Raw genomic sequence first — 25973 nt, 5'->3', positions numbered from 1 at the left:
GGATTGCAGGTGGCACCTTGTGTTAGGTGGCAGTGTCAATAAAACTTTCTCTGTCTCCATCTGCGGGAGAGGAGACAAAACCCAGCAGTCTGGACTAATCTGGGTAGGTACAGGGAAAGCTGATTTTTGTTTTAATTTGTTTTTTTAAATTAAAGCAAAGACAAGTCACATTCCGGCGCTCACTTTCTCGTCAGTAAACGGACGGAAGAAGAGACATTGGCGGGGCTGGAGAACTGAGGGCTATTTTGAATCTGGCGGCGCTTGTACGTCAGTCGTCTCTCAGCCAATCGCCTCCCGCCAGCGTTACCGGAAGAGCCGCGGCTTCCACCTCCTACCCTTCCCCCTTCTCGCTCCAGATCTAGGGAAATTGGGGGCGCGGGAGGGCTCGCAAGCGGAGTAGCGCCTCCGCCTATTGGCTGTGGTAGGCTCGCGGGCGGGTGGGTGGACAGGAAAGGAGAGCAGGGCGCACGCGCTGCCGGAGCCGTCATGGTGCTGGAGAGCATCGCCCGGATTATCAAGGTGCAGCTGCCCGCCTACCTGAAGCGGCTGCCCGTACCCGACAGCGTCGGTGGCTTCGTGCGGCTCACCGGTGAGGAAGGGAGGGACACGCCTGGTCTCCCTTTCCTTTGGTCTTATTGTTAAAAAGTTGGAGAACGAGGGGGAGGCAAAAGAGTGCGGCTGGCTGCGCGCGCAGCTGGTCAGTGGTGGGTTGGGTTTCAGTTCGGTTTCTTTGACCGTTTAGGAAGGAAAATGAGTCAAGGTGACAGACTACAGTTTACTTTAAGCCTGCATAGCGGTAGAAAGGGCTAGAGATTTTGGTAGTTAAACTCTTGTCCTGCGAGGGCTGTAGAGTCATTGCATGCAAATACGTTTCGGGGGGAGGGGACATGACAGCTCGCCTGAACAACCTTGATAGTCTGCTTATCAGTATGGCCTTAATGAATATGAAAACTATCTGGTGCATGCTCATTACAAACATCCTGAAAACAAAACTGACTAGAAGGTATTCCAGGACCGGTTGGAGAAACACTGGCCTCCGTGACAGCATGCCAGAAAATCCTCAGCCACCTGTGGAAACAAAAAAACAATATCTGTAGTGATGCATACTTTCACATTTATATAGGGAAAGGTGTAAATGAGAGGCTAGAATTCAGGAAGGCAGGGTAAAAGCAGAGGATCTCTGAGGGTGTGGTAGGGATTGTAAAGCTGAATAGTTGGTGTGGATGAGCAGTCTAGCTAGGCAATCTTTTTCTGTTGTCATGTTTCTGGATGAAGTGCAGTTAGTTACTGAATTTGCCAACACTGGTGCCATAGCCATCTTGCTTTGATCTCGACTGGTCACACACATCATCTAGTTTTCAGGGTAGTATAATCTTAAAAACTAATTTCACACCCAGACACTGCTCCCTTCCCCCTGTTCCTTTCTCTCTCTCACTCCTGGAGGAATTCTGCGCAGAATTTCCATTTTCTGCGCAGAATTAGGCGAAAATGGAGCAGGCCTCAGTGTGCCATGAGCAGAGCCAAACCCTTTCTTGGGGAAGATGGAGCAGGACTTGGCGTGCTGCGAGCGGAGCCCATCCCTCTCATGGTGAGGATGGTGCAGGCCCCGGTGAGAGTGATGTGAAGGGATTGTGTGTGTGTGTGAGAAAGCGAGCTTGTGTGAAGGGATTGTGTGTGTGTGAGGGAGGGAACTGGGGAAGGCTGGAATGCATCGCCGAGCTGGAATTGCCTAAGTCCTTCCCCCTTTGCGCGCGCAGACTATAAAATCTGGCATGCACACAAGCACGGCCCCCAGATTTTATAAGGTATATGCACGTTATAAAATCGGCACATCTATGTGTGTGCGCCGGGTAGTATGCGCATGTGGACGCACACGCCTTTTAAAATCTACCCCTAACACGAAATACTCATTTTTCCAAAATTTTGTCTTTTTTTTTTTCTTTTCATTTCATGGCATGCCTGAAACAGGATGAAATAAGAGAGACAATTTCATTGCCACTGTCTATTTTGTTGAAAATGAATGCGCATCCCTCATATATATATGATAAATATTAAGTATGCAGGGTTTTGCAGAATTTTACTCTCTCATGCCCAAGTACAGGAGATCCCAACTGATCCCCTCCTCTCAGCTAATTACCCCCATATTTATTTGTTCCCCAGACCATACAAGTCAGGGCCCTTGGTGGTTGCTTTCGGAATCCAATTCCCCTTTTCTCCCTGTCGTTGAAGCAGAGAGCAATGTTGGAGTTGCAACAACAGCATCAAGGCTTATTGGTTAAGGGTAGTAACCACTGCACCAGCAAGTCTCCTCACTGTCATGCCAATGCAATACCGTGCACTGGCCGCAGCGCATAGCTTAATACGCATTTTGGGCGCACGTCCATAACCCCCAATGCAAAATGCTGGTTAGCGCGTCCAAAGCGCACGTCCAACTAAGCGCGTAGCTAATACTGCTCATCACATGTAAATCCATGTTGAGGTTACAAGCTATTTTCCCCAATGCAAAAAAAAAAAAAGTGTGCCTGACGTGCACATTTTTACCCTAAAAAAATTAATGCCTGCCCCAGAGCAGGCGTTAATTCTTGAGGAGCCCAAAAAGATTATAGAAAAGCAGAAAATACTGCTTTTCTGTAGTTCCTCTGAATTAATATCTTGGCGATATTAAGTTGGAGGAACCGGAAAAGGATATCCCTTTTAAAAAAAAAAAAAAAAAAAGTGTGCCTGTAGTCAGATTAGGAAAAGGGATACTCAATTAAAGAGCATCCATTTTCCTAACCCGTGGCTGTGCACGGGTTAGGAAAACAAACGCTCATAAAATCGAAGGTCCCTTTTCCTAACCTGTTGACAGCCACCTCTCCAGCTGAGGAGACGCTGGGAATGCACAATTTCCCCTAGCGCCTCCTTTTTTTTTACCACGGCAGCCCATTTAAATATAACATCAGGCTCCCCGGACAGGTGCATTGGTGCATGTTAGGAGAGCGGGCACTCATGATTGAGCGCCCGTTTTCAGCGTGCCAATATTTCATTGGCCTGTATGTGGACTAGAAAAGAGACTCCATGCTTTCTTATATTTGGTTTTAACAAAACAACTAACCCATTTGGTGAGTAAGTTTAGAGGAGGTGACCTATATAACCAATAATAAAAGTTTGGGAGTTGTAAGCTATGTGTTTGCTGCACTGTTCCTAAGATATAATAAAGATTAAAGATTTTTTTCTTGCTGGCTGTTGGTATTTAGTGTTTACTTGTGCACCCAAAAACTATCCCCATGTAATATATTCCTTTACAGCCATGCAGTGTAGCATGGCAAAATTCCAGCAGCAAGTAGATAACATAGTTTGACCACAGGCTTCAAAGGTGGTGTTACAGATATCCAGTGGTGACCACAAGTTGTTATCAACAGGTGACCAAAGGGATCACCAAATCTCAGTAGGATTTTTGCTACTCTGCCATTGTGATTCATAATGCCATAACGCATGTGAAAAATGCTGTAGAGCACAGCATGAATGCACATTTTGGGGCGGGCAGGATCGGGGAGGAGTTTTGGGCAGGAATTAGTAAAATTAGGGGACATATCACACTGTGCGATAGCATAACACATTCTATCGCACATTCTTAACACAAGAAATAACTACTCCTTTTTCCCTGTCGTTGAGCTGTGCGATATGCCCAAAATGGCCATATAACGCAGTTCGCAATAAACTTTTGGAATTGCATTTTGGCCATTTCTGGGCTTGGGGAGGGAGAGAGGAGTGGAGTAGAGAGAGAAAAAGAGCTTCTGGGGAGGGCCTTTCTGTGTGCCCCTATTTAAATCTTCATAGGAGGGCCATCTAATAGGTCGAGGTGTGGTGTTGGTGGTGGTTTCGTGTTTAGGGGCCAGTTTCGCAAATAGAGTGAGATGTACGAACAGCACAGTACACCTTGGTGAAAATTTGACATTTGTTCTCTCACCCCCTAGCATGATGGTATCCTAGGTACCATCAAGCTAGGGTGAGAAAACATAGTACAAAATTTCATCTTTGTGAGACTTTCCTCATGCCAAATGATGTCAAATCTTCACCAAGGTGTATTGAGCTGTTCGTACATCTCACTCAATGTGCAAAACTGGCCCCTAAACACAAAACCACCACAAACACCTCACCTCGACCTATTAGGCAGCCCTCCTATAGAGATTTAAATACTTAAGTACTATGAGGGCCTTGTAGATAGTCTGTCTCTCCCTCCCCCAGCACAGGATGGAAAAGTAGGGTTTATTGGTTTATCGTGTGTGATAGTACCGCTTCAGCGGTACACCCCTCTTTTTGTTAATGCGGGCATTATCACTGTGTTATTAAAACTTTTTGATGAATCTAGGGGTAAGTTTCCAATCATTGGTAATGGTACTGCTTCTGTGGGAGGCCATCTGCTGAATGAGAATGTGATTCCTATGCTGATGCTATGAACAGCATCTCCCTACTGCATTCCTGGCATAGGCTTTATTCTTAATTAGCCTGACTGTGTGTGTATGTATATATATGTATATGTATTATATATAATATATATTAGGGATGTGAATCATTTTATAACGAATTGAAATATTGTACGGTATTTCTTAATTCGTTATATATGTTAAAATGCGAAACACTTTTTCTCCCGAATTTTCGTGAGAATCATTTTTTGGGTTAGTGCGCACTAACAAAAACCAGTTTATTTTTGTTATTTTTTTGTTACTTTTTGTTAGTGCGCGCTAAGACGAAAAACGATTTTTTACTAAAAAAAAAATTGCTGATCCGCGGGAAAACGAGATTTTCTCGCAGCCAGACGAACCCGAAATTGCAAACGATCGGGCACCCTATGTACATCCCTAATATATATGTATTATATATAATATATATATATAGTACAAAAAAATCATAGAACACTGTAACCCAAAAACAAAATAGAGAAAAAATTTTATTTTACATTTGTTAAAAATAAATTCAAAACAGGAGGGTGGTAAAAAAAAAATAAAAAATACCCTTGTGCAAAAAGTATCTAATATACAAAACTACAAGAAATATTTTAGAATACAACAGCATACACAAAAACTACTGTCTTTCTACAGGTAATGTCTCTTCTGTCAAAAAACTGTTTTACAAGAGAGGTGTGCACAATGCATAATCCATATGAAAAAAAAAACATCCAAATATCAATGTTTTGTAGACTTGTAGCTAATAACTATGGAGATACAATCTTTCTACATAGTAGCAGGAGAAGCAAGGTACTTCTCCAAACATGTTCTATAATTAGTATAGCTGATGGCTGTACTGATTGAAATCTCAAAACATGTCAGAGGAACGAAGAGGTTCCTCAAATCCCAGCACAGGTCCTGGTGTTTCCCAGCTACGGCTTTCTTAGGGGAAAGGTTTACACATCCTTTGAAAACTCCTAACAAAATAAAATTAAACCATATATCAAATAATGCTGAGAAAAGAATACAAACTTTAGAAAACTGCCATAAAAGCATGCAAAGAAACTAAAGGTGAGTTGTAAAAAGTTGAAAGTTTTAACTTTCTGCACCAGTGGTGTACACTGCATAGAAAATCGGAGACACACTAGCATTGGCTTTTTTTTATGAATATGAGTAACTGAATTTATAGCACATCCAAAAAAATAATAAAAACAGACTCAAACAAATTGCTTAGACACAACAATATGTATTTTCTACTGTAACAGAAGTAAAAACACCTAAATGTGAAAAAACTAATATGGTTTAGCTCACCTTAGCTTTCCCTTTACTATCTGGATTGGTGGGAAACTCAAAGTGAGACAAAGTCCTGCGATGTTAGTGGTATTTAAATGGAATGCACAGGAGCGTGATGGTCCTGGGTAAAACAATCGTCTTGATAGGCTAGTAAAATCTTAAGTGAAAAATGAAACAGTTGGCACGACAGTTCAGTCTTACAAAAACACTTCCCAGTAAGTTTCTAGGTTGAGACCATTTGGAACGATGGGCCGCCATTTGTAAATATATTGTTCCTGTTACTGAAGCTGAAGTGAGATATTTCTACCCCTGGTCAAAGGTAAATTCTGAATCACAAAGAATTTTAAATCATCCAGTGAATGGTCATGCTCAAGCCAGTGTCTGACAATGGAAGCATCCAGTTTTTTAGTATGTATACAGTTTTTGTGCTGTATAATGTGAGTTTTTAACAAAAATGTTGTAAAATAAAAAAAAATTGTTTTTCTACTATTTTGTTTTTGGATTACATATTTGTGTTCTATGAGTTTTTAGTATTGTATATTTATTGGAACACTTTAGGTGATATTTGTTTGCCTTAATTGTATTATCTATATATCTATATCTGTCTATAACTACAAGTAATCCTAGAACACAGGATGATGAGAGCAATTTTCAAAGCCATAAAATTGTCTGCCTGAAATGTGCGCTCCCTCGATGTGGGTAAAAGATGCGTTGACCCATATGAGCACTTCTAGTTGCATTAAGAGGGAGCATTCCTAGGGGCAGGTTGAGGGAGGAAAATAATGCATATAAAAATGAATTTTGAATGCAAAATATACCTGCTGAAAAAGCTTTGTACCCGCAGCATATTTCACAGCAAAAGTTCATGCATACTTGTGCTTTGAAACTTGGGGCAAAGCTCATGGGTAAAAAGTATCTACAGTCTTTGATTGCAGCCAGTTTTTAAAATTACTCCTTAAATCCTAGATTTAGGTATGTGTATGTATTGCTTGTATCTCATTTGGTCATAAAAATATGGATTTAGTTGCATAAATAGCACATCTGAATGTCTAAAATCATGTAACACCTAGGAGTCAGATATCTATTATCAACAGATTAGTCTTTTTGTTTAGATTTAGATTCATTCTTTTGGTGGTGGCAGTAGTGAAATTCATCATGTGATTACTATTTTAAATTTAACAGTCCTTTACGTGTTGTATACTCCCACTCTTACCTTTTAACCCTCAGGATTTGACTGGTTTTGGTACTCCCTGTGATGAAAGGGTTTCTTGTGTGCACGCCAATAAACATCTTACTGAAAATGTGCAGATCAAACTGCAAATGAGTATGAGCCATAGCTTCGCTGTCTAAGCACCCATAAAGTTAATCTGTTACGCTTTAGTTTCAGAATGGCTTCGGCTGCTGCCGTTCCTGGGTGTACTGGCTCTGCTAGGATACCTTGCAGTTCGGCCATTCCTCCCAAAGAAAAAACAACAGAAGGATAGCTTGATTAATCTCAAAATCCAGAAGGAGAACCCCAAAGTGGTGAACGAGATCAACATAGAGGATCTGCACCTTGCCAAAGCAGCTTACTGCAGGTGTTGGCGCTCTAAGACGGTGAGGTGCTTTATGGATCTGCTGGTGGGATGTGTGGGGCTGGGGGGGGGGGGTGTCTAGCTGCCATAGTGGTTACCACTGCCCTACCTGATCGTGAATCAGTGTGTGTGTGTGTGTTAAGAGATACTTTTTGAAGGTTTCCAGACTTTCCCACCATCGGAGTATGTACGCCAATCTTTACACTCATGCTTTTTAAGAACATACAAGGTAAGAATCCAGTCACAGATCCTGTGATTGTTTCCACACAGTAATCCAGTGTTCCCTGTACGTACCCGGATCAGTCCAGACTATGAGTTGGTAGCCAGATGGCCTCAGGACCAGTGAGATATGTGCTCTTCTGCTAGCGGATGGGAGACTGAGTCAGATTTCAAAGCTGACGTCACCCTAGGTATACCCCTGTAGTGACCTCAGCTCTTCAGTATCTCTCCATTTCCTAGCAGATGCAGACACTATCCCACACACTTAGAACAGTATTAAGAATTACAGCAAAGAAGAAAAAGTTTTTTACCTTAAAGAAGATCGAACTCCGTTCTCCTGCAGTGATACCTAAGGGTCCCTCCCCCAGTTGAGAATTCTTGAGGTGATTTTCGATATCCCTCAGAGGTGTGCCTTGGTCTGGTAAGCCGGTTCCGGCGTGGGACTTAGCCCCCAGAGAGGCTGAAAGGTAGCGGGTGCAACAACCGAGCGCGGCGGTGAAGATAAAGCCCCCCCCCCCCCCCGCAGCTGGAGACCGTCAAAGCACACGATCGGTAAGCGCCGAGACCAGGTAAGCAGAAAACATTAAGGTCTCCAGGGCTCGGATTACTGTACCGATTCAGTTTTTCTTCCGGCGAGATAAAAAGGGAGCACTGATCGGGTTTGGGCTAGGCCCCGATTCAATGCAGGGGTCCAGACATGTTGACGTACATACACTTGGGGAAAAATGCCTGAGAGAGTTTTTTTATTCCAGTTCTCCCAAATCCACGCTCCACTTAGTCGCTAGAACAGTCAAATGTGGCATCTTTATGCCTAGTTGGAGAGCCCGAACCCATATAGCTATTTTGTTAAACTTGGGAATAGTATCAAAAGAATCTTCTTCTTCTGAAAAAAACAGTTTGCTCCGTTTGTGTCCTACTCAAGCTCAGGTAATAATGCCTAGCCTGCATATAAGCAACATTTGGTCTATCCCAGATAGTGTGACTATCTTCCTACAAATCTCGGAAAAATGTTATTAATTTTAGTATCCAAATCAAGAATTTGTCCCACATAGCACAGGCCTCTGTCTGTCCAGTCAAAAAAAAATTGGGGAACTAAGTCCTACAGGAAAATCTCCATTCCCTATCAAAGATAAATATGGGGATATGGTCACAGACTTGCCTGCCAATCTCTGCCACCACTTCCAGGCTCTTTTAAATGCTCCGTGGCAAACTGTCAAATATTTCACGCAGGCCCTTTAGATGCGTGTAATGCATTAATAGGATTATGTGGTAAAAAACCTTATTTTAATAAGCCCTCTGGATCATTTCATACCATAAGACACCTAATCTTGGCTAAATCTGAGAAGGGATGCGTTATGATCTACCCATAGGTCAGGCATCACCAGACCCCCTTTCTCTTTTTCAACTTCAAGGTTTGATAGCTAATCCCGTTTTTCTTACCGTTCCATATAAAAGCTGTAATCGTAGATTGAAACTTAAGTATTTCTTTTTGTCTTAGCCACAGTGGGAGCATTTGTATGGGAGATAATATTTTGGGCGGAATAATCATTTTGGTTACTGCACACCTACCCATCAAGGATAGGGGAAGATGCCTCCATTTCTTCAGTAATATTTCAGTCTTTGCTAATCCCGCTCCAAAATTCAGTTTATAGAGGGTATTCATTGAGTGCACCAGAGTGATGCCCAGATATTTTAGTTTCCATTCTACCCAAGTAAATGGGGACAAATTCTGCAACTCAGTTCTTAATCCCACATCCAGTGGAAAGGCTTGGAATGTATTTAAGTTGATTTTCAGCCTGGAAAAAATTCCAAATTGAATAATCGTTTCCATTATAGGAGTAAAACCATTTTGTTTTTGGGTTCCTTACAACTAGCATATTATCTGCGAACATGCTTATTTTAATTACTTTCCCCCCCATTTTTATTGTTGTCGTAGTTTAATGGCTAATGCTTCTAAAGATAAAATAAAAGGGGAGAAAGAGGGCAACCTTGCCTCATGTCCCAGCTTAATGTAAATTGACTAGACAATGCAGTATTCGCAAGTAATTGAGCTAGGGATTTGTTGTACAACATTATGCTTTCCATAAATCCCTGGCCAGAATTAAACCTTTTTAAGTCCCAAGTCAGGTAAGGCCATTCCACATGGTCGAATGCCTTTTCAGCATCCAGACTTAGTAACATTCCATCTCTTGAACCTTCAGCGTGGAGAAGACTGCAAGACAATGCTTTAACCATGCTGGTGGAAGAAAGCCTTCCCCTTATGAATTCCATTTGATCTGAGTTTATTAATCCTTTTATCACCATATTCAGATGCTTCGCCAACATAGCTGCTAATATTTTGATATCTTGATTTAGCAGTGAAATAGGGTGATATGATTCAGGATATCTCCCATCTTTTCCTGGTTTGAACCACTGTGGCTAAATTATGCCCCATCTCAAATTCCCTACATGCTCTGACCAATTGAAACGTTTTTTAATGACAATGACATAGTCTCCAAGAATCTCATAAAATTCCATGCCGAATCCACCAGGCCCTGGTGCTTTAGCCAGTTTGAGTTGGGATATCTCTATATGTATTTCAGATTCAGTAAGGAGAGCCTTCAGTGCCATCTTTTGTTCCTCAGATAATTGTGGAATTGGAAGTTACTGGAAAAAATTTGATCTGTTTTCCTCAGCTGTATATAGTTTTTATGTATTTTTTAATAAAAAGTTTTGAATATTTTTAGGATCTTCTTGGTCTGTACACAGGTTTTCCCTATCATACAATCTCGTAATAATACGTTTGGCCTTTGCCTGTCAAACTAAATTAGCCATATGTCTACAGTATAGTGCTAGGGGTTTTCTGATCCTTGTGAAGATGAACAAAACTTAAAACATGAAGATGTTGCCTAGCATTTCCAACTTTTATTCAGAAGTAAAGTAGATTTCGGTTCCCTGACACAGGACCATGTTTCGCCACTTGGGCTGCATCAAGAGGGACAGAAGCCCAAAAACCGCCAACAGATAAAGTGGGTAGGAGGAGAAAAGTCCAGGATCCAAAATAAAACAACCAAAATGACAGAAAAGACTAACATAAAAGCAAAGTATATAAAATTGAAACAAATGCTGTACAAGAATATCATATGAGAAATTAAAATTATATAACAAATGACATTATATGATAAAAACAAATTGTATGACAGAAGTTATATATGACAAGAACAATGTAACGAGAAAAAAATGTGACAGTGTGAGAGGAGGAGATGGGGCGGGGGAAGGGAAAGAAGGGAGCATGGTATCAGATAATGTGTGCAATGTGAAAGCATACCTAGTTTTATAGTGTCAGGACAAGTATTCAAACGAAGCAACTCCAAAACACTATTCACCTTTACACCCCAACTCTTTGAAAGTGTTTTGGAGTTGCTTCGATTGAATACTTTTCCTGATCTGTGAAACTAGGCATGCTTTTGCATTGCACCCATTATCCAATGCCACGGTCCCTTCTTTTCCCTCCCTTTCTACTCCTCTCTCCTCACCCCCCTCCCTCTCTACTTCTCCTGTCACACTGTCATATTGTTCTCATCATATATAACTTCTGTCATACAATTTGTTTTTGTTATACAATTTTTGTTATAGTTTTAATTTCTCTTATATTCTTCTTCAGCATTTATTGTTTCGATCTTATATACTTTGCTTTATGTAGCCTTTTCTGTCATTTTGGTTGTCTTATTTTGGATCCTGGTCTGTCTTCTCCTATCCTTTTATCTGTTGGCAGTTTTTGGGCTTCTGTCCCTCCTGATGCAGCCCAAGTGGCAAAACATGGTCAATGTCGGGGGACCAAAATCTACTTTACTTCTGAATAAAAGTTGGAAATGCTTGCCAACATCGTCATGTTTTGAGTTTTCATCTTCCCAAGGGATCCTAGAACCTTTAGCGCTATACTATGGACATATGGTTTATTACCAGCGTGTATACCGCTCATCTTCTCCACTTCATTATTTGCTGTGAACTAAATCAGCCAACAATTTTCCTGATGTGTTGTCTTGCTAAATCTTATTTCTATATTAATGGGTAGTAGATTCTAGTGTTTGTATATGCACCTTTTCAGTTCAGATAATGCCAAAATTTAACTAACTATTTTGTTTAATTATTTGGCCTCAACATCACTTCGGCTGCACCCCAAAACATTTCAGTATAAGATTATTTAGTTTATAATTTTCCTTTAGGTATTTTATGAATTCCTTATTAAGCCACGTCGGCATACGCCAAGATTTCAGTGGTGGCCCTCTCCCTCCTATTGAGAGCTAGATTAATATCATTGCATGATCTGAGAATGTCATTTCCACTATTTCATTACTTAAAAGTGAATCAAATGTTTCTGATATTAAGATGTAATCAGTTCTGGAGTACATTTGATGTGGATGGGAGAAATGGGAGAATTCTTAAGCTTCAAGTTACAGAACTCGCCATGCATCAATTAACAATTCCTGTGATAGAATCCAATCCCCATCTCAGACTGACATTTTTTTTTTTGGCATCCTAGAGCGTTTTATAGTCAATAGGTTCTCTATTACATTAAAATCCCCTCCCAGGATTCCATTGTAATATAATTGTTCTTAAATCGGGGAAAAAAATGTTATGTGACTAGCAATTAGGAGCATATATGTTCAATAGTAGTAATTTCTGTTCATATAATGTGCCAGCGATCAATATATATCTTCCCTCAAGATCAACCATCTTATATTCAACCTGAAAAGGGGTATTCTTAATTGCCACACCTCTTTGTCTATCTATAAATGATGCATAATTAACTTGCTCCACCATTCTTGACATAACGTTTTATGCTTATGATCTATTAAATGAATTACTTGAATAAAAGCAAAGTTGGCCTTTCTTTTCCGAAGCTTTGTCAGCGAATAAAAGGCTGCTATGTTAATGGAACAAAGCACTATGTCACTCACTATCCAGCATAAAGATTTGAATTTTTGAATATAACTAACCCCTATCCAGCTCAGATCCAACCTCCCCTTCCAACAGGATAAACATCCTGCACGAGACTAAATGCACAATTGAATCTTTATGGGTAGAAATCCCTTGTGTGTCGGGGAAGACTATAGTGATAGGAATATACTACTGTCCACCTGGTCAAGATGGTGAGACTGACAGTGAAATGCTAAGAGAAATTAAGGAAGCTAACCAAATTGGTAGTGTGGTAATAATGGGAGACTTCAATTACCTCAGTATTGACTGGGTAAATGTATCATCGGGACACGCTAGAGAGAGAAAGTTCCTGGATGGAATAAATGATAGCTTTATGGAGCAATTGGTTCAGGAACCGACAAGAGAGGGAGCAATTTTAGATCTAATTCTCAGTGGAGAACAGGATTTGGAGAGAGAGGTAACGGTGGAAGGGCCACTTGGCAATAGTGATCATAATATGATCAAATTTGATTTAATGACTGGAAGGGGGACAGTAAGCAAATCCATGGCTCTCATGTTAAACTTTCAAAGGGCAACTTTGATAAAATGAGAAAAATTGTTAGAAAAAAAACTGAAAGGAGGCAGCTACAAAAATAAAAAATGTGCAAGAGGCGTGGTCATTGTTAAAAAAAAAAAAAACAAAAAAACCATCCTAGAAGCACAATCCAGATGTTTTCCACACATTAAGAAAGGTGGAAAGAAGCAAAACGATTACCGGCATGGTTAAAGGGGAGGTGAAAGAAGCTATTTTAGCCAAAGATCTTCATTCAAAAATTGGAAGAAGGATCCAACAGAAGAAAATAGGATAATGCATAAACGTTGGCAAGTTAAATGTAAGACATTGATAAGACAGGCTAAGAGAAAATTTGAAAAGAAGTTGGCCGTAGAGGCAAAAACTCACAGTAAAATTTTTTTTAAATATATCCGAAGCAGAAAGCCTGTGAGGGAGTCAGTTGGACCATTAGATAATCGAGGGGTTAAAGGGGCACTTAAAGATAAGGCCATCACGGAAAGATTAAATGATTTCTTTTCTTCGGTGTTTACTGAAGAGGATATTGGGGAGGTACCCGTACTGGAGAAGGTTTTCATGGGTAATGATTCAGATGGATTGAATCAAATCACGGTGAACCTAGAAGATGTGGTAGACCTGATTGACAAACTGAAGAGTAGTAAATCACCTGGACTGGATGGTATACACCCCAGAGTTCTGAAGGAACTAAAAAATGAAATTTCAGACCTATTAGTAAAAGTTTGTAACCTGTCATTAAAATCATCCATTGTACCTGAAGACTGGAGGATAGCTAATGTAACCCCCATATTTAAAAAGGGCTCCAGGGGCGATCTGTGAAACTACAGACTGGTTAGCCTGACTTCAGTACCAGGAAAAATAGTGGAAAGTATTCTAAACATCAAAATCACAGAACATATAGAAAGACATGGTTTAATGGAACAAAGTCAGTATGGCTTTACCCAAGGCAAGTCTTGCCTCACAAATCTGCTTTAATTTTTTGAAGGAGTTAATAAACATGTGGATAAAGGTGAACCGGTAGATGTAGTATACTTGGATTTTCAGAAGGCGTTTGACAAAGTTCCTCATGAGAGGCTTCTAGGAAAAATAAAAAGTCATGGGATAGGTGGCGATGTCCTTTCATGGATTACAAACTGGCTAAAAGACAGGAAACAGAGAGTAGGATTGAATGGACAACTTTCTCAGTGGAAGGGAGTGGGCAGTGGAGTGCGTCAGGGATCTGTATTGGGACCCTTACTTTTCAAATATATTTATAAATGATCTGGAAAGAAATACGACGAGTGAGGTAAATCAATTTGCAGATGATACAAAATTGTTCAGAGTAATTAAATCACAAGCAGATTGTGATAAATTGCAGGAAGACCTTGTGAGGCTGGAAAATTGGGCATCAAAATGATAACACATTGAAATCATCGGTACAGTGTGCTGTGGCAGTCAAAAAAGCAAACAGAATGTTGGGAATGGTGAAGAAAACAGAAAATGTCATAATGCTCCATGGTGAGACCGCACCTTGAATACTGTGTACAATTCTGGTCGCCGCATCTCAAAAAAGGTATAATTGCGATGGAGAAGGTACAGAGAAGGGCTAAACAAAAATAAGGGGAATGGAACAGCTCCCCTATGAGGAAAGACTAAAGAGGTTAGGACTTTTCAGCTTGGAGAGGAGACGGCTGAGGGGGGATATGATAGAGATGTTTAAAATCATGAGAGGTCTAGAACGGGTAGATGTGAATCGGTTTTTTACTCTTTCGGATAATAGAAAGACTAGGGGATACTCCATGAAGTTAGCATGGGGCACATTTAAAACTAATCGGAGAAGTTCTTTTTCATTCAACGCACAATTAAACTCTGGAATTTGTTGCCAGAGGATGTGGTTAGTGCAGTTAGTATAGCGGTGTTTAAAAAAAAGATTGGATAAGTTCTTGGAGGAGAAGTCCATTGCCTGCTATTAAGTTCACTTAAAGAATAGCCACTGCCATTAGCAATGGTAACATGGAACAGACTTAGTTTTTGGGTACTTGCCAGGTTCTTATGGCCTGGATTGACCACTGTTGGAAACAGGATGCTGGCTTGATGGACCCTTGTCTGACCCAGTAATGGCATGTTCTTATGTTCTTCTTATGTTCTTATGATATCATATTCCATTCTGTAATTAGAGTAATGTATAAACGCTTGTTGAAACACACATTCATACCACCTCTCACACCAATCACATAACACACTCATTACTTCCCTCCCCATTTCACCTCAGAAACTCTTTTCCCCCAAACTCTGCTCTGTCCATCACACCTCTGGTCAATTCGGGAATGTTTCTTTCTTCAGTGACATTCTGTTATCGCCACTCACTCTAGTAATGGTGTCTGTATTCCCAAACCTCTCAGCAGGGGGGACTCCGGGGATTTGCTTTTCAATGAATCATAACTGTATTCAATAACTCTTGCCGTTGCTGTAAACAATTATACCAAAGCAGTAAATAAATGACCATCCATTCTGTTAAATCTTCTTTGGTGTTTTCCTTGCTAGTAAGGAGTTTACCTTCCCCTCCTCTCTGGAACTCCTTGATACGCACAGGAAATTGTAATGAGAATTTTATCCCTCACTTATACAATTGTGTACAGTAGGGTGTCAGCTCCTTTCTGGCATAGAGGACCATGTCGAAAAATCTGGGAACATTTTTTTGTTGTCATAACTCAGTTCCTTTGTCTTCCTGTAAGCAGCTAGTATTTTCATTTTATCCATGAAATGTAAGTATTTTGCTATCACTTGCTTTGATCTCTGGACAGCCACTCCTTGTGTTCCAATTCGATGTGCACACTGTACAAGTATGGGGCGACTTTGTACTTCAACGCCTGGCAGGCCTTGTTTGTACCAATTTAAGAATGCCTCTCATTACATTGCTTCCAGGAGACCCACAATCTTTACGTTGTTTCTCTGGCTGTGATTCTCTGTCATCCGTTTATTCTTCTAAGGTCTGATTCTGCCTTTGGAGTTGTGTGACTGGTTTTTCCAAGCGGTGGACATGCTTGCCTAGCTTTTGATCTATGGCAGTGAAAGGCGGTGCTTTTACCTCATTTTTTCATTGATATCATATAATGATGTTTGGAGCTTTTGTATTTGTTCTTTCTCTGCAGCTGAAACAGCATTGGTCAGCTCTCTTATAGTTGCCTCATTCATACTTTCCAGCACAGCTGTATGTTCTGGCACCATCTTGTCTTTTTCCATAGCCTTCTCTGCTCCCATTCTCTTCGTTTATTCTGCAATTTCTCCCATTGTTTTCCTCATTAGGATATCCAGTAATTACGCCCATAAGGCTGTCTTCTAGGAAATTGTTTTATTTTTGCAGATTGTTGTTCTAAACGGCGGGATGTTTGACGATCCCTGAGGAGCTCAGACCCAGAACAAACTCTCAGGATCTCATCATCACCAGAAGTCAGCTACCCTCCTTTTAAAACATTTTTCTGTCTGAATATTTTTATGCTTTTTGTTCGGCTGATTTCCTCTGAGGGGGTTAAAGGGGCCCTTAGGGAAGATAAGGCCATAGCAGAAAGACTAAATGAATTCTTTGCGTCCGTGTTTACTAATGAGGATGTTGGGGAGATACCAGTTCCAGAGATGTTTTTCAAGGGTGATGATCCAGATGAACTGAACCAAATCACTGTGAACCTGGAAGATATAGTAGGCCAGGTTAACAAACTAAAGAGTAACATCACCTGGACCAGAAGGTATGCATCCCAGGGTTCTGAAGGAACTCAAACGAAATTTCAGAATATTAGTTAAAACTTGTAACCTATCATTAAAATAATCCATTGTACCTGAAGACTGGAGGGTGGCCAATGTAACCCCAATATTTAAAAAGGGCTCCATGAGCAATCTGGGAAACTATAGACTAGTGAGCCTGACTTCAGTGCCGGGAAAAATAGTGGAAACTATTCTAAAGATCAAAATCACAGAGCATATAGAAAGACATGGTTTAATGAAACAGTCAAAATGGATTTACCCAAGGAAGCCTTGCCTCACAAATCTGCTTCATTATTTTGAAGGGGTTAATAAAAGTGGATAAAGGTGAACTGGTAGATATGGTGTATTTGGATTTTCAGAAGGCATTTGTCAAAGACCCTCATGAGAAACTTCTAAGAAAACTAAAAAGTCTTAGGATAAGAGAATGTCCTTTCATGGATTACAAACTGGTTAAAAAAACAGGAAACGGTGTAGGATTAAATGGTCAATTTTCTCAGTGGAAAAGGTGGAGTGCCTCGGGGATTTGTACATGGACCGTGCTTGTCATATTCCTTTCCAGAACATTTATAAATATATTGAAAAGTGAGGTAATCAAATTTGCAGATGATACAAAATTATTCATAGTAGCTACATCACATGCAGATTGTGATAAATTGCAGGAAGACCTTGTGAGACTGGAAAATTGGGCATCCAAATGGCAGATGAAATTTAATGTGGATAAGTGCAAGGTGATGCATATAGGGAAAAATAACCCATGCTATAATTACACAATGTTGGGTTCCATATTAGGTGCTACAACCCAAGAAAGAGATCTAGGCGTCATAGTGGATAACACATTGAAATCGTCGGTTCAGTGTGCTGCGGCAGTCAAAAAAGCAAACAGAATGTTGGGAATTATTAGAAAGGGAATGGTGAATAAAACGGAAAATGTCATAATGCCTCTGTATCGCTCCAAGATGAGACCGCACCTTGAATACTGTGTACAATTCTGGTCGCCGCATCTCAAAAAAGATATAATTGCGATGGAGAAGGTACAGAGAAGGGCTACCAAAATGATAAGAGGAATGGAATAGCTCCCCTATGAGGAAAGACTAAAGAGGGTTAGGACTTTTCAGCTTGGAGAAGAGACGGCTGAGGGGGGATATGATAGAGATGTTTAAAATTATGAGAGGTCTAGAACGGGTAGATGTGAATCGGTTATTTACTCTTTCGGATAATAGAAAGACTAGGGGGCACTCCATGAAGTTAGCATGGGCACATTTAAAACTAATCGGAGAAAGTTCTTTTTACTCAACGCACAATTAAACTCTGGAATTTGTTGCCAGAGGATGTGGTTAGTGCAGTTAGTATAGCTGTGTTTAAAAAAAGGATTGGATAAGTTCTCGGAGGAGAAGTCCATTACCTGCTATTAAGTTCATTTAGAGAATAGCCACTGCCATTAGCAATGGTAACATGGAATAGACTTAGTTTTTGGGTACTTGCCAGGTTCTTATGGCCTGGATTGGCCACTGTTGGAAACAGGATGCTGGGCTTGATGGACTCTTGGTCTGACCCAGTATGGCATTTTCTTATGTTCTTATGTTCTTTAATAGAGAATGGTGACCAAAATGATAAAGGGGATGGAACAGCTCCCCTATAAAGAAAGACTAAAGAGGTTAGGGCTGTTCAGCTTGGAGAAGAGACGGCTGAGGGGGGATATGATAGAGGTCTTTAAAATCATAAGAGGTCTAGAACGGGTAAATGTGAATCAGTTATTTACTTTTTTGGATAATAGAAGGACTAGGGGGCACTCCATGAAGTTAGCATGTGACACTTTTAAAACTAATCGGAGAAAGTTCTTTTTCACTCAACGCACAATTAAACTCTGGAATTTGTTGCCAGAGGATGTGGTTAGTGCAGTTAGTGTAGCTGGGTTTAAAAAAGATTTGGATAAATTCTTGGAGGAGAAATCCATTTCCTGCTATTAAGTTGAAGTAGGGAATAGCCACTGCTATTAATTGCATCAGTATCATGGGATCTTCTTGGTGTTTGGGTAATTGCCAGGTTTTGTGGCCTGGTTTGGCCTCTGTTGGAGACAGGATGCTGGGCTTGATGGACCCTTGGTCTGACCTAACATGGCAATTTATGTTTGTATGTTCTTTAGGCTTCCACTTGATTTAGAATTAGCCTGCATTGGGGCTATAGCTTCATTCACACCTATGAGGTTTTTCCCTATTTTTATTCTCCTTTCATTTATTGCTGCAGCTAATCCTTGAGTAGGGGCCACAGAATGTGACTCCTTCCAGCACTCGGTACACATGCACCCTGAATCTAATCAAATCTAATCAGTAGGTATTTGCCTGTGTCTAGTGGCTGGAACCCTTCCCTCACCCCTGGGGCTTTGAATCTTCCTCTCCAGCTGTCTGTATCTTTAACCAAAAAAGTGCAATCAACTAAAAAAAAAATATAGTAATTTTATTTTTTTAATTTGTGCCCAAAGTAGCTATAAGGAGGTTTTGATTTGGGGGAGGAGGGATATGCCATATTTATTTTACCTATATCTACTTTTTTCTTATAAACATTTTATAACAGTAAATATTTACAGTCAGAAAAAACAGCATTGGGATAGACTAAGAAGATTCACAGAGAGAAATATGTTCTGAAATTGAGAAACATATGGGAACACTAGGGCTTTAGTTTACCATCAGTTTGGACATTTTATCATAACTGCTGCATACAGAAATCTGTTTGGGTTTAGCTGAGACCTGAGGAGGGTGAGCAGGTACATGGAGCATAGCAAAAGTAAAACAATAGAACAGGTGCCGCAGAACTAGTACATTGACCTCTTTAAACCATGTTTTCCTATGTTTTGGATTGGGGTTAGTATTTCATTTTCCAGAAACACAGCTCTGTGTCTGGATAGGTGGACTTTTGAGCATCCCTAAAGAAGTGGAAAATTTTTGGATGCCTAAAAATTGGCATTTGGCACTGGCTTAGGAGGAGCTGTTACTGCAGCGGGCCTGGGCTAGAAGAGAAGAGCTGCCACTGCTACCTGCATTGGTGCTGGCACTGTTTTTTCCTGCATAGAAGAGGAGGAAGCAAAGTTGGGGGGAGGGGTAAAAAAAAAAAGCAAAAACCAAAAAAAATTACAAAAGCAAGCCTACTTTCTGGGATGCATGCATCCACATCAATCAATTGAAAAAAAACAAAACAACCACCCTGTCAGAATTCTCTGAAAAATGTCCTGGAAATTTCATATGGATAGGACTTTAAAATACAAAAGTTATTGAAGGGAGGTGACACACAGACATGTGATCTTTATAAGTCTCTTTAGTTTACTTTCTGAAAAAAAACAAAAAAAAACAGACCTCAAATAAGGAGTGAAAATGAAAAGAAAAAAAATCCAAAGTAGATATGACAAGGTGAAACAAAATAGCAAAAAGCCCAAAAATTAGACATACAAGGAATAAAGAACAAAAACAAGTTAGGAGGAAAAATAAATTTTTGCCGTGGTCCCTAACATTTTGGTTGATGTCAAAGTTTTTTGGTTTTTTTCCCCCCCACCCCATCTGGCTGCTTTTCTCTTGTTTCTTTGTACTTCCCACTTGTTCAGAACCATGAGCCTTCATTTGTGGCTACCTGGGGATTTTTTTCTCCAAATTTCATCTCCCCTCCCAACTTACGTTTAGTTCGGTCATTCCAGTGATGGGCCTTGGTTGGGGGCCATGCACGTGGGTGCCTTCCAGAGTGCTGCAAGCATAGGGCGCTGAATCTAGCCACTAGGTATCACCCGTAACCAATGACCATGCACCCCTCCCTCCCTGCACTCCAGTTTCCTCAGCCAACCCGGTGAGTGCAACACTTGACTTGAGGATTAAACCAGGGTTCTTCCGCAATGAGAGCCAGCCCTGCCCAAGCTTTGTAAATATTTTTCCAATTCCAGTCCATAAAGGTAAACATTTTTTTTTAAAACTAGGCAAGAATAAACCCTTTAACTTCAAAGTTACTTCCTTCCAGTATATCGTTTGCAAAGATTATAGTGCTCTCAACTGGGGATTGACAAGCTGCGAGGAGGGGCCAAATTGGTGCATTTGAAGATGTTGGCAGGCATTTTTTTTTTTTTTTTTTGGGGGGGAGGGGGGAGTTGTTGTAGTAAAATGGACAAATGCCACTGATTGCCTGGTGATGTTCTTCAGTTTACATCTCTCTCTTTTCTGTTATGTTTCAGTTCCCTGTCTGTGATGGCTCGCATAACAAGCACAATGAATTGACAGGAGACAACGTGGGGCCGCTGATTCTCAAGAAGAAAGAAGTATAGTATTCTGACTTTAGTTTCGGAATATGGCAGCGGAGTCACTAAATCACATCCCCACTGTGAAGTCTAGTATGTCGTGTGGTACCTTACACTGGTTTTGTTCCATCATCCATAGGGCCCATCCAGATCTATTCTCGCTAGCAGCCATGGCTCTCAGGAGTTGGTGAGAGTTGCTTTTCAGTATAGACAGGTATGAAAATAAGGAACAGATTGGATATCTCAGGAATAGTAGTTAGGCCACTTGTTTCTGGTTGGTCTGGAATGCTCATCTCTTGCACATGGTGGCAGCCTCTAGCAGCTGTATTGCCAGTATGTATGAAACTGATTCCTCTGTGGCAGGGTACTACAGCAGGAAAGCAATCTGCATGGCCTCCATGGTGAGGTTGAATTACTGCTTGTTAGTTCTTATTGGCAAAGAAGTAGCACTGAAAGCATTCAATGTTGGAAGAGACTGAATAGAGGAACCATGTGGGCCCCCTCTGTTTTTTTACTTTTCCAAAAGGACAGGCTGCTTCACTTCTGGTTTTACCTCCATGGCATACATGAAATGGTAGTCCTCATTTTCTTAAGGAAATTGTAACTATAGATCCATGTATACAATGTGCTAAAACCAGGACTGGACCAGCCTCTTCTAGTAAAATGGAACTAGGTTTGTAAAACTGGGACCTCTATTGTCTTATGCTCTCAGACAGGGGACCAAGAACCCTTATTTAGCAAAAATGAACACATAGAACTTATTTACCATAGAGGTGAACATGTTTTTATTCTGTGAATCCCTCCCCCAGTAAACCTACAGGTGGGATCTCTGGGCATGTCCATTTTCATTTTGCTGAGAGTGAGTGGGGTGCTACTTATTGAAGAGTCAGTTGCTTGCTGACTACTCAGCGAGAGTTGCATTGTGCACTATTGAAAAGACAAGCCAAATGCAGCTTTCTGCTAAATGCTAGTCGGTAACATTATACTTTCCTCCTTCTATGACCGTCAGCAATGAGATGCAGCTCAGAGCAGAAGAATTTGCTCTCAGTTGCTGTTCTCACAGTATAAGTGGCATACCTATCAAAATCTAAGAAAAGTTTTACAAAAAAGAACTCTGATTGTCATCTGAAACCAGCGGATTTTCCCAGGATTTCATTAGTGAAGCCCACTTTCAGTTTTTTAGCACAGGATGCTGAATGTCACCATAACAGCTCATTTACCTCTGTGGCCTGGACCGGCATAAAATGGTTACCTGCATGCCGCTTATTTGGGATCTGTCTGCATGCAGGAAGGAGTAATGCGGGTAGATTTCCTTAATCCATGTTGGTGAATACTTTTAGTCACTTTAAAAAGAGGAGTTTCAGGAGCATGGGAGGAAACTGCACACATCTATACATTCTTCATCCCCCTGCTAGACTGGTCTTCACAATAGGGATGTCTTCTGCCATAGCTGGGGTAGACAGAGAACACGCCTCCACGCTGCTTCTCGTGATGTGACTTCCACTAAAAAGAGAAGCATGGTGGAGGCGGTCCCCAGAAGTTCCCTGTTTCACAGCAGGTGCGGACAACCGCTGTTCAACATCTTGAATCTCCTAAAAGACCCCTCCTTTGCTTCGGGGGAGGTCCCAGCGGACCTTTCCCCCTAGTAGCCACAACTTCTGATATATACTGGTTCTGGTTGTTCCTCGGTGACAACCCTCGAGCTGTGACCCCCCCCTCCCCCCAATCCTCGAGGGGACTGGAGTGGCTTCTCTGATAGGGAAGCTCCCCCTCTTCCTGTGGGTGAGACGGGAGCCGCAGATGCCAAGTACCTTGCCCTGACTTTTCCTTCTGCCTCTCTCCCTATGTGACGGAAAGTGAAACCACTCTGGCAGGAGGAGACTGCCTCGCTACCCAGTGCACAGGCAGGCACCGGGAGTGGTAGGATTCCCCCCCCCCCCCCCAGCCACTGAGACAGGCCTCACTTAAGGATCTCTCTCAAGGCGATTTTTCTTGGTGGTCATTTGATCAGCAAGACTAAACTAGGAGGTACAGACCCTCTCCTACAAAGACCCGTACTTAGTCTTCTCCAAAAGGATGGTGACCCTCCACTCAGTCCCTTCCTTCCTACCCAAGGTTCTGCCGCCTTTTCACCTCAGACAATCACCCTGCCAGCTTTCAAGGAAGACAAATCAGGTAAGGAGGGGTGCCTGGACCTCAGGCGAACGTTTACTACAGTACCTCAAGATCACAGGCCCATTCAGGAAATCTGACAGGCTGTTCGTATTGTACGGCTGCCCACGTAGAGGGGAAGCAGCCTCCAAAGCAACCCTAGCCCAAACGGATTAGGGAGGCAATAGGCACAGCCCATATCCTGAAAGGGTAAAGAGTACCACCACGTCTTTGGGCACATGCCGCTTTGTAGGCGCCAAGCAACCTCTTGGGCAGAAATATCAAGCGTGTCCTGTCCCCCCCCCCCCCCCCCCCCCCCCCCCCCCCCCGATGAAATCTGTAAGGTGGCCACCTGGTCTTCTCTGCACTCTTTCACTAAACGCTGCAGAGTGGATGTCTGAGCCAGTGCAGATACCTCCTTTGCAGTGAAGATACTCGCGTCCTCCCACCCAAGAGAGTACTAGCTTTTGTGTGTCCCTGTTGTGAAGACTGATCTAGCAGAGAGATAAGGAAGGCAACATTTTTCTTACCTGATAATTTGCTTTCCTTGCCACCTGCTAGACCAGTCAGATTCTTACCCCCAGCGTGAGCAAAAAAAAAAATCTATCATATAGAACACAGGGGAACGTGGGAAGAAAGGGGACCCATCTCCCCCGCAATGTCCTCATCTCATTCCTCTAGCCCACCCCAGGAGGGGGTTGGGGGTTGGTAGAGCATTAGCCCCCTACCAGCAGCTAGGGGTGAACATATCCTTCACTTTGTTCCTTCTTCTAACCTCTCAGTTCTCAACCCCTACTTGAGAAGAGGCAGTGTATTGAGGGGGGAAAAAAAAGAGAAGTAGGTCCCCGTTCCCCCCCCCCCCCCCAAATCCTTGATTTCCTTAATTTCTGAGAAAGGGGACATGCTTTTTTTTTTTTTTGGCCTAGGTTTGTTTGACCTAGGTTGTTCTCGGCATGGAGGGAGCCAGAACTACTGCCTGTATTACGGGTCGGATAGCCCAGCCCCACAGAGTTGAATGAGTCTTGGGGGGGGGGAGCAATTTTCAGTTACCTATTTTAATTAGTCTGTTAGTTTGGTTAAAGATCAGCTTTGGCAGAGGTTTACTGGGGGACTGCCTCCACCTCGCCTCCCATACAGTGGAAGTGACATCACAGCAAAAGAGCGTGGAGGCCTGTTCTCTGGCTACACCAGCTGCAGAGGAGGGGAATCCCTATTGTGAAGACGGGTCTAGCAGGTGTCAAGGAAAGGAAATGATCAGGTATGAATAATGTAGCCTTTTTTTCACTCTGGAGCTAGAGGTATACATACTTTATGCCATCGTTTATTAAAGTGTAAGCACATATACATCTAACTCCGGTTACATACAAATGACGGCAGAAGAAGACCAAACTGTCCATCCAGTCTGCCCAGCAAGCTTGTATTTGAACATTGGTTGAATTTCTATGTGCTGAAAAGCGCACACACATCTATTGCCAGTCAGGCACCCTATTAAAAATTTACCCCATAATATACTGTTTGGTAGAATTTATTTCTGGAACAAAAATTTAGCACAGAATCACTTTTTTTTTTTTCCTTAATAGCCAACATGTTCTGCTTTTTAAAAACCCTGTAAGGTAATCTTTCCACCTAGTGTTGCACTGTACCTGACTTTGTCCTGGTCTATTTTACATGGTTTCCCTTCTGGCAATACATGTGGGCTGTATTATTTTTCTATGGGTGGGGTGAAGTACTTCTCTTTTTGCAAGAATATACCTTTTCTTAAATTTAGCAGTTGCCTATGAAGGATGGAATTTGTGTATTTGACTCTGTAAATATAGAACATGTGTTTCTGTTCTAAAAAATAGTCCAACAATTAAAAATCAGGATGCCTATGATATTAAAAAGTGAATCAATGTAATACAAATTTCTGTAATAAACTGATATTTTAATTTTATTTCCAGACCCTGATTTTCTGTTGTAGGTCACATTATAGTCAAAGCTCTGTCATAAGGAAGCTGATATTCAGCTTAAAGAGAGCAGATAATAGGAGATACTCAGGTTGTATGCCTCAAAAGAAGTTTGGCTTACACCTCTTAAATATTCAGCCCTTGTAGGAGGAGAGGATGTCATGATATACCATTACCTCCCTCTCCAGCCAGCCACAGCACACTGATTTTATCCAGATTTAGACAGGCCTTTTTTCTTAACCAATGAATGCCTGCATGATAAATCTAACAGAATACAATATGATAAGTGTACTTGATCACTGCTTCCTGTAGTCTGTTTTTCTCCCAATCAGAATCCATATTCATCATTTGAATGTCAAAATCCTGTTACTTTCTTCTGTCTTTAATCTCTCAGGCATAAGTGATGGCTGACTAGAGAGGGTCTTACCCAGTTCAACAATTGCCTTCCAGATTTCTTCCAAAGTAATCACCTTGGATTTCTCTAACCCAAAGTTCACTTGTTGCCAGTGATGATGGACTCCTCACAGAGGAGGCATTTCCTGTGGCTGTATTAGAATCCTGCTGTTTCCACTCCCACCCCCACCCCACCATTCTCTCTCCCTCTCTCTCATCTGGTAGCCCAAACCTATTACTGACTAGTTTAGCATTGCTTTTGCATCCCTCCCTGTTGATAATATCATCCTGCCAAGATCATTAACCACCAACGCAGCCATAAAGTCACTAGGAATGTATCTTGCAGCTAGGTCTGTTGGAGGCAGGGGGGGGAACCTCTGCGCTAGAGAAACTGATGTCTTGATTAATTGGAGATGGGGGCACAACTGCCTCTCAGCACTCTAATGATGCACCTCTGGAGGAAAAATGCTGAAC

The 25973-nt window shown here is 41.5% G+C and overlaps 1 protein-coding gene across 1 annotated transcript; it reads left to right on the top strand.

The window, feature by feature from the left end:
* The first annotated feature begins 405 nt into the window (after positions 1–405).
* On the top strand, positions 406–25093 carry CISD2 (CDGSH iron sulfur domain 2). Its single transcript, XM_029597031.1, has 3 exons — positions 406–589; positions 7102–7316; positions 20947–25093. Exons 1-3 carry the CDS (start codon positions 487–489, stop codon positions 21034–21036), a joined length of 408 nt encoding a protein of 135 aa, XP_029452891.1. The 5' UTR covers positions 406–486; the 3' UTR covers positions 21037–25093.
* The last annotated feature ends 880 nt before the right edge of the window (positions 25094–25973 follow it).

Source organism: Rhinatrema bivittatum, chromosome 1, assembly GCF_901001135.1.
Source record: "Rhinatrema bivittatum chromosome 1, aRhiBiv1.1, whole genome shotgun sequence".
In the NCBI taxonomy this organism is placed as follows: Eukaryota; Metazoa; Chordata; class Amphibia; order Gymnophiona; family Rhinatrematidae; genus Rhinatrema; species Rhinatrema bivittatum.
This window is presented reverse-complemented; position numbering and strand designations above follow the sequence as displayed.

Bases quoted from the DNA above. Each gene is read 5' to 3' on its own strand.
- CISD2 (XM_029597031.1), top strand. From the start codon at position 487: ATGGTGCTGGAGAGCATCGCCCGGATTATCAAGGTGCAGCTGCCCGCC. The intron at 590-7,101 runs GTGAGGAAGGGA...GTTACGCTTTAG, and splicing joins TGGCTTCGTGCGGCTCACCG to TTTCAGAATGGCTTCGGCTG. The intron at 7,317-20,946 runs GTGAGGTGCTTT...GTTATGTTTCAG, and splicing joins GGTGTTGGCGCTCTAAGACG to TTCCCTGTCTGTGATGGCTC.